Genomic DNA, 10,164 nt, shown 5'->3' with positions numbered 1-10,164 from the left:
ATTGGACCTGTGTCCACCTTGCAAGGTGGACACGGGTCCATGGCATAATAGTCCAATGGACTTCTAATTGGCCTTTTTTTGAAGACGAAAGATTAATTCATTGAGTCACCGAGAATAACGTTTACAAGAAAAGATGGTGGGGAGTCAAACCACTCCCCGCAACCTGACTCAGAAAAGGCCTCCCTAGCAACAATGTGAGCGGCACTATTCGCAGATCACTTTACACAACAAAATTTAACATCACCTATCTTAGACGCTAAATTTTTAATATCATCGACAATGAAACCAAAAGCAGAATTAAAAGCAGCGCGATCCAATAGCATGATAAACAACCTGACTATCCATCTCTATATCCACGGAGCCCATACCTGTATTCTTCAACCAACTCATAGCTTCTCGGATACTCAAAGCCTCTGCTTCTTTCACCATAAAGACCCCTGGCAACAACATATTCTTGGCCGCTAAGAAATTCCCATTGTCATCGCGAAGTACCCAACCAAAACCCATAACATTACCAGTCTCACGTAACGCCGCGTTCGTATTCAACTTCAGTCGCCCCTGTGCAGGTTTCGTCCATGTAGTCACGACCACATTTGTGTCCTGGCTTGGTGACTCCTCATTTACAGCCCTCCAACTATCCAGAAACAACAAAGCTTCTGAACCACTACATTCGAATCAAACACAACACCCTTCCAAACACTGTTATTTCGGCTACTCCACACACCCCACAGAACCATTACAAAGTTAGGCAAAAGACTAGCATTCAAAGAATTTATACCCTAAAAAAACCAGTCACCAAGATGATTACCTTCATAGGTAGTGATATGCGGCATCCCCAACTTATCCCAGAGGCGCTTAACTGGCCTTCGGCTAATTGGCCTTTTTTGTTCCTGGTTTTCACCAATGATGCTTTAAGAATGTAGTAATGGGTCTTGTAAAGAACTCACTATGAACTCTTATTGCATCCCATGTATGCTGGTTCCCATTATATATTTACACTATAATATACTATTTACAATAAGTTTTAAATTTTTCATTATTTATTTTTATAAAAATAATTTATTTTGTAATATATTTATTAAAATTTTATTTAAAAATGTAATAAAAATATTAAAAATGAACTTACCTATAAACTTTATTTATGTTATGTTCCACATTACTTCTATAATAAAGAATAATCTTAACTAGTTCGAGTTATCGGACTAACCCATTAAATTTGGAGTTAACCCGTTCGGGTCATTGGGTTTATTGGGCTAGTTCGTTTGGGCCATCAACCTAGTTGATTTCAGTTTTATTGGACCAACCCATCAAGCTTGGGCTAATATTGACATCCCTAACTATATCCTAATTCACTTCTAACCCATTTAAATCCCTATTAATTGGAGCAATGATTTGAAGTGGGAAATTATTGTTATGGTCCACACAGTTGTGTAGACCACGGTCCAAAAGATCGTCGTGAATATTATGATTTAAAATAATGTACATTATGTGTTAGAATAATGTACATTACATGTTAAAATAATGTTAGAATAATGTACATTACATGTTAAAATAATGTACATTATGTGTTAAAATAATGTGCATTACGTGTTTATAATAATGAAACATCTGGAATAACATAATGTACATTATGTTTTAAAATTATGTAAATTATTAGTTATAAAAATGTATGTTGCAGCTAAGCGCGTGAAAAAATAAAATTAAACAAAACGATGTTGTTTTTAGGTCGTGATCCACATAATTGTGTGGACCACAATCCATGCAATAACTATGTGTGGACCACGGTCCATGCAATAACTATTCAGTCGTTATATCGTGTACCGCGGTGCATAATCGATTATGCACCGCGCATCAAAACGGCGCCGTTTCTTTAAGTAAAGAAACGACGCGCTGTTAGTCTTAACGGAGTGACACTACAGTGTATCTCTACTGACACTGCCTCACGTATTATTTTTATATTATCAAATGAAATTGCAGTTATATCAAAATGATATTGTATTGTGGTGAAATGAAACTGCAGTATATATAAAATGAAACTGAATAACATTTCACATATTTGAGTGTATATTGTACAATGAAGCTGTAATTATATCGAAATGATCATCTAGTTGTGTTTTAATGAAACTATAATGTATATAAAATAAAAGAGTAAATGCCAGCCAAGGTCACCCGAGTTTGGTGATTTTGAAACCTTTAGTCCTAAACTTTCAAAAATCGACCCTTCGTGATCCTTCGAGTTTCGAATTCGACTTGCCATAGTCCTTCTATTAAGATCTTCCGTCTGAGCCGTGAAAATTAACGGCAAAAAAATCTTTTAATTGCAATCCCAGCCAAAACAATTCATTTCCCTCAGAAATTAGCCCTAATCCACCGAAAAAAATTACAATTGAACGAATTTCTGAGCACTAATTTCTAAGGGAAAAAAATTGTAATTGAACGAAAAAAATTGCAATTGACAAAAATTAGGGCTACTTTCTGAGGGAAATGAATTGTTTTGGCTGGGGTTGTAATAAAAAGACTATTTTGCCCTTACTTTTCACGGCTCAAACGGAATATCTTAACGGAAGGACTACGGTAGGTCGAATTCGAAACTCAGAGGATCACAGAGGGTCGATTTGAAAGTTTAGGACTAAAGGTGGCAAAACCACCAAACTCGGAGGACCTTGGATGGCATTTACTCTAAAATAAAATTAAATAACATTTTCACATATTTGAGTGTATAAATATTGAATGAAACTGTAGTTATATCGAAATGAAACTGTAGTTGTGTTGAACTGAAACTGCAGTGTATACAAAATGAAACTGAAAAACAGAGTTATTTTTTGCTGAACGGTGCGGAACGGCACGAAACGAATTTCGTTTCTTTTCATTAAATAAAACGACGTCGTTTTGATGCACGGTGCATAATCGATTATACATCGTGATGCACGATATAATTTGCCATAACTATTATAACCAAGGCGGTTGGTCTTGCAGCTGACGCACCCGAAAGAAATCCCTATTAATTTATACTAATAAAATTGATCAGTACACAATAAAATAATAAATACGAAGTATGAAAAGTTCAAACTACAATATTAAATTTAATATAAAAGATTTAGGTTTAATTCACCGAATTACACACACGTTAAATGGGCTAGTCAAAAACAAGTTTCAACTCTAATTAGTATTTGGTTGATTTAGACAACTATCAATCATTAAATATATTTTATTACCAGTATTATACAATGAGCTAATTGAATATGATGGGGCATGCATCTTTTTTTTCTTTTTTGAAAACATGGGGCATGCATCTTAGTGTCCATTTTATTGGTGAGGTCTCGAACTAAGAAAAATAAATGGCGAGTCTTGTTGGGTTTAAAGGAGGGAAGGAAGCAAGAGAGAACCAAAAAGTGAAAGGAGTGAAGAAGCCCACTAGGGGATCATGACCAATCGTTATACTGTGCAATCATGTCGATTTTGCAAGGTAGACACGGTTCTATGTTCATAATTATTAAACTATATATTCATAATTATAAAGTTATATACTCATAATTTTTAAATTTCATATTCATAATTATTGGACTCTATATTCACAATTACAGAACTTTATGTTCATAATTACTGAACTAATTATTCATAATTATAAAGCTATATATTCATAATTTTTGAATTCCATATTCACAATTATTGAATCTCTACATTCATAATTACAGAACTATATGTTCATAATTATGTTCACAACTCTATGTTCATAATTATAGAACTATATGTTTATAATTTTTGAACTATATATTCATAATTATGAACAGTTTTGGAACTGTGTCTACCTTACAAAGTGGACACAGTTTCACAGCATAATTTGCCATTAACCGGCCATCGGGAGACCCTATCGCACCGGTAGGGTAGGTGGTGCGGCCACTATACGTGTGTTATGGCGGTGAGGGAGAAAAATATTAAAAGAGGTGTAACTACTAATGGGTATCAAAACCATAACCTCTTGGATAATAGCACACCCACTAATCAGCCAAGTTACTTTATCTCTATGTAGAAAGCGCGATAGGTTATACATATTCAGTCGAAGGGCACTGGCAACAAAGTAGTGATGATGAAGATGTGACACATGTATGGCTAAGGTGAAAGGCTAATGACGACCACATACTTGTCAGCAAATGAAGGACGGTCCATATATTATATAAGGGGCCTCATGTCTTCCCTTTAATTCCTTTAAACATCATCCCTGGACGAACTAAATCCTAGCTAGCTTAGTGGCGTCTTGTTCTAACTTTCTAAACAAAGATCACTGTTTGATTCCTAACAATTACAATATTATTTCTAATCCATTATTTGGAGTTATTTAGTATTTGGGCCATTCTTTTATACCATATCTCGACCATTATACATATTCTTTTGAGTCTAGCACCCCGAACAATAATATTATTAATTATTTTCTTACCTCTTAGTTTGTACATTTGTGATTTCGTACTAGGTTTATAGTGGATTCGAGTCTCGTAAAATTATCAATATATATATATATATATATATATATATATATATATATATATATATATATATATATATATATATATATATATATATATATATTTTTTTTTAAATATTATAATTTTATGTATGATATTGTAAAATTTATCTTATGTAAATAAAATAAAAACCGACTTGTAGTTGCACGAGAAAATGCATGTGGATTTGTCGCAGGTTCTTGATGTTTTTTGTTTTTTAAATTTTATTTTAATATTATTAGAATGAGAACGAGCTGAGGATGGCAGGAAGCTGTCCTAATCCTATCATTGGACCAACTGTCACTTTAATCTTTCTTTTTTAATTATGAAACGCAATGATTCGTATAATATGAATACATTATACATTAATCATAAGGGCTAAGGCTTAGAGACCAAGTCAGGCTTGCAATAAAATTCTGTCATCAGATTACAAATTGGATTCCATGTAAAAGCGATAAATTCAAAAGATAAAAAGAAAATTGTAAATTATTTAATTGTTTTCTTTAAATCCATATACCTAAAAATTTCAGATTATTATCCAACTTCACCCATCACCTTAATGTAACATAAATTTTATCTACTTTCTAAGTTCTGACCACTATCAAGATTCATTAAAACTAAAGTAACAATTCAATTATGACTGAAAATTTCGCCATTTCTGACCAACGATTTCGTCCAACAAAAACATTGATTAGATTTTTGCAAAAAATAAAAATAAAAATAAATAAATAAATAAATAACTTCAAATGGTGGAGATAGTTGGACAGTATGTTGGCCGGAATTTTTCATCAACGACGTTTATATGGTGGACGGTAAAATCTAATTGACCGGTAAGTAAGAAGTTAGAATGGTATGGTTGATAGTTTGAGGATTTACCGACCAACATTGTGGGACGGAAACGCAAGTACTTAAATACACATATAAAAGGTCAAACTTAAAAAATTCGAAAGTCGCTATTTGAAATTTTAAAAGTCGGTAGTTTCTTCTATCAATAATTTTAGAGTTTAGTAATTATCAACTTTTTAAATATTTCCAACTTGTTATATTATAGATTTTGCAGATGTTGTAAACTTAACTTTTATCTATAAATCTTTAATTTTTGACTATTTTTTCAACCATTGAAGTATTGTTTTTAATAGTGTCACAAAATAAATTAAAAAGAAAAAAAAAAAAGGAATACTATTATCTAAAATATAGAGAAGAGGATTGATGAATGACTTTTAGCAAAGAAGTCACTTTCTTCTTAGTTGGATAATGTCAATTATTAGCTATTTTCATTTTTTTTTTAAATTTCTTTCAATGGATCTATGTCAATGGTTTTGAACTTCCCATCCCTTATGAATTATTGAATTTGACATTCTGCCAGTTGCAGGACCATGTGAAATATATCATGTTGTACTTTAAATAGTAAAATATTATAGAGAGTATATATAATATATTTCTTTTTTTGAGCATGCATTTGAAGAGTATGACATAATAAAAATTTTAATAATTTTATATTCCAAATATTTAGAATTAGCATCTAAGGTAACCAAAAAATAATCTTTATTTTTATTTTTATTTTATTACAAATGTTCGAGTTGTACGTTTAGCTTATAATGTTATACTATAGGATTGCGAAAATTTTCGTAGTGCCGTGTTTGTGCAAACGAGTGTGTGTATAGAGGGAGATACAAATTTTTAGTATATGCGTTAAATCAATTGTTAACCTTGTGATTATAATAATGATTTTAGACTCCTTTCACACTATTTGATTTCAACTAATGCGAATGTAGATAATTTAATTAAAAAAAAAAAAAAGAAAAAAAAAACGTTACAAATATCGAAAGCGATTATTTTATTTTTTTTTTACCTCCAAAGGAGGGGATACCCCAAGAGTTAAAATGGAAACCTCAGGTCCCTATGAAGACTTCTACAGGACAAAAATACTCTTGCTAAAAATAGTATCTTATTAGAAAAATTATCGGAACGATTAAAAGTGTCCAAAAAATAAAAGTCTATGATGTTAAATATGGCAAAAACGATACCCTGGGACTAAATTTGGAATCACCACCAAAGACAAGGAACCTTGGTGGAATTAACTCTTTATTAAATTCATCATTTCAACTAGAAAAATCAAAATGCACATTTATCCGATCCAAATTAAAAGTGGACCCCACTCATGTTTTTGGTTAGACCACAAGGTATCGTGAGTAAACCCTAACTATATGAAGCACTTTTAATCTCGTACTATACTCAAACTAATTTCGTTTACTCCGGACCGACCCAATTAAAGAACAAAGTACCGGTCATATTAGTTTACCCCACTCAAATTAATACTTCAAAATATTCCCTTAAAATGTCAATTCTACTAATGTTTCCAAAAACAATCAATGGACAAAACACCAATTATGGTCCATGCAATGTCGTCTAAGAAAACGTTAAGCATATATGGATAACAGAAACTCAGCATGTGTGTTCTTCATGCCAAAAATGTGCGAGCAATGTGCCAATACCTATTCCACCACCAGCTGGTTGTTCCGATTTGCATTTTCCGGTGGCTTTGCGGCGGCCGTGGTTTAATTATTTCCGATTGAGGATGTGAATATATAATGAACCTGGTGGCCTGGTTGATGCATTTTAATGAGTTACGTTGCTTGCTCATATGATGCATTTGACTCTATGTAACATATATAAAAAGACAAGATTAGTTGTGTGTGCATGGTTGGGGACATTTGTACCTTAGTATGGGGGATTTGATACTCCTTATAATGTTTTTTTTTTTTTTTTTTTTTTTTTTTTTTTTTTTTTTTTTTTTTTTGTCTACTTTTACTAATCTACAATTGGATTCAAATACTTAAGTAATTATAAAATCAATTATCTTTTTTCTCCTCTACTTTTGAACAATGGAATAAAAAATGAGAGAGAAAAAAATTAAAAATAATAATAAAAAGATCATTGTCTATGCTTTAATATATATCCACTTATATGTAATATATATATATATATATATATATATATATATATATATATATATATATATATATAAATTAATTAATTATTCATTTATTTTAATTATTCCAATTCCAATTCCAATTTACAACCAACCATAGAGACTCTTTTTATTCAAATTCATTATCATTACTAACTATTTGATTCCTACTATGAAAAATTATATTTTGGAACAGGGTCCACAATGCAAGGTGAACCTTAATCCAAAATGACATTCAGATTATGTATGTACAGTTAACATATTATGTGTCTGCAATTAACAAATTGAATCATTATTCTATGGACCATGGTCCACACAGATACGTGGATGTGAATAAAATGTACATTTTAAATATACTAAAGTGATAGAAATAATATACCCCAAATATACGATCTACTATACGATATACAGTCCTAGATTGGTCTGAATTCAGATCCTATGCCTATATAAAGGGCCCTAACCCTTCATTAGAGGGGGGAGGCTTTTCTGGCTAGAGACTTACCAACAAGATTTGCTTTAGGCTCCTTTACCTCTTGTAGCAATCGGATTAATTGTTGAAGTGATTCGGAAGGAATAGGCGAGGTTGACTGGGCCGTCATAGGTTGACTATTAATATTTCATTTTTTGTAGAATTTGTGCCCGGGAGGATACCCGTGAAGCTTGTAGCAAACTTGTTGCGTATGACCAAGTGTCCCACAATGAGCACACCGTGGTCTCGGTCGATGGTTACCCGAACGAGATGTGGAGGATGATGCATGCGCCCTATTTGTAGATGATTGGTTGGCAGCGGTATTAAATTGAGGCATGGAAGATATATGGGATTGCATGCAATGGGCCTGGTGCATCAATGTCAATTCGAGCTGTCTGAAGAGTCGAATGATCCATTGAATGTCCGTAACTTTCGCTCTGTACACGTTGTGATTCATATTGAAGCAATAATGAGTAAGCATTTTTAGCAGTAGGAAGTTTACCATTAAGCAATAGTTGGCTCCGTGGTTGAGTGAAAGTGTCTCGAAGGCCCATGAGAAATTGCATTAGTCGGCGATGCTCCGTTTGTGCAGTGTATTCCTGGCGAGCAGAGCATGGACATTTAGGTGGAGAATCCAACAGGTTTAATTCGTCCCAAAGTGCACTCAAATGATTATGATATTCTGCTATGGATGCATCACGCTGGGAAAATGTTGCTATACGCTTTTCAATTTCATAGATGCGAGGTCTATTCGCGGTAGAAAATCGTTCCTGTAAATCTATCCAAGCGGAGGCAGGGTCGGTGGCATATAGGACAGTGTTAGCCAGTGATGAGTGTATTGAATTGAGGATCCATGACATCACTATGTTGTTCACCCGGTACCAACGAGCGTGATCGGGATGGGCCGCATCTGGCATGGGAAGGGATCTATCAACAAAACAAAATTTGTTGCGCCCTTTAAGGGCCATTGTCATCGCTCGTGCCCAAGGATTGTAGTTATCAATGCCGGTGAGAACATTGCTAACAAAAGTGGTGCCCGTGCCATCAGAAGAGTAGAGATAATATGAATTTTCAGCATCGAAAGGGATGATGATGGGTTGCTGCTGAATGGCAGAACCAAAACCAGCTATAGCGTTGATGGTAGATTCATCTGTGGGTGTTGTTGTAGCCATCTTTGGAGATTGGAATGAAGTCCCAAAAGAAATTAACAAAGATGAATAAGCTATGGGAAATTGAAACCTTCTGATACCATGTTAATTTTGCTATGTATGCATGAATACATGAAAAAAGAGAAAAATATATTAATTGTGTATATTAACTTACAGTGTATTAAGGATTATACATAGCATATATACAAAACTATTCTAACGGTAAAAAAAAATGGAAAAAGTAGAAATACATATAATTAAGCTATTTACCTAAAAAGATAGACTAATAGACTTATCCTCCGACTGGTTTAGGAATAAGTGTTACATCTCAGATCATCTCCGACTGTTTTTCAGAGAAGGCTTCAGAGACTCTACAGATCTGACAGGTTTACTATCCTCTTTTCCGTTTATGTTGTTTTCTTTTGGTTCTATGTTATCCCTTTGTTCCTTTGACTAGTTTGTTTTCTCTCGTCTCTCTGGCGAGTGTTTCCCTCTTGTCTCTTTGGCGAGTTTTCCTCTCGTTTCTTTGGCGAGTTCTCATCATAAGCGTGGAATGATAAAATGGTCTCACCAGAGTCAGGCTTGGCTATGTTTGACCATATCTGTGAAGAAGCACCGAGTTCATCCAACAACTTTGGCTTCAAATTTGTAAAACAGTCTGCGATCCAAGTTTCCTATAACATTGTTAGGAAATTTGTTTCGACGGTAAAGAATGCATTGTCATTCTAACGATCTGTGTTATAAACATTTTTGTTTATGATTAATGCAAAATTAGCCTTTTATTTATTTTTTATTTTTTTTTAAAAAAAGATAAACTAATAACATGGAAATGATATTACTAAATATATACATAATTAATATGGCAAATATTCTTCTATAATTACAGACTCAAATTTTTTTTAATTTATATGTTGTAGTAGGAATATTGCAAATTAAACCCAGCCGACAATAAACTCTTTTTGTTTTTTTAGGGTAGGAGTGGGGGTATGAAGCTTCTAACATTGGCCTACAATGATGGCATGATGAGTCTCACTTCCCAACTTTGATTGCATGTGTTCACTTTTAAGTACAACCAAC

At 33.2% G+C, this 10,164-nt stretch overlaps 1 protein-coding gene across 1 annotated transcript; it reads right to left on the bottom strand.

The window, feature by feature from the left end:
* Positions 1-8,262: 8,262 nt before the first annotated feature.
* Positions 8,263-9,111, bottom strand: LOC109190917. Its single transcript, XM_019341521.1, has one exon. The coding sequence runs from the start codon at positions 9,109-9,111 to the stop codon at positions 8,263-8,265; it is 849 nt and encodes a 282-aa protein (XP_019197066.1).
* Between the last annotated feature and the right edge of the window lie 1,053 nt (positions 9,112-10,164).

Source organism: Ipomoea nil, unplaced genomic scaffold (assembly GCF_001879475.1).
Source record: "Ipomoea nil cultivar Tokyo-kokei standard unplaced genomic scaffold, Asagao_1.1 scaffold1596, whole genome shotgun sequence".
NCBI classification, from domain to species: Eukaryota; Viridiplantae; Streptophyta; class Magnoliopsida; order Solanales; family Convolvulaceae; genus Ipomoea; species Ipomoea nil.
The sequence above is the reverse complement of the archived record's forward strand: the minus strand, read 5'-3'. Positions and strand labels throughout refer to the sequence as shown.

Excerpts from the sequence above, each read along its gene's own strand:
- LOC109190917 (XM_019341521.1), bottom strand. The coding sequence starts at position 9,111 with ATGGCTACAACAACACCCACAGATGAATCTACCATCAACGCTATAGCT.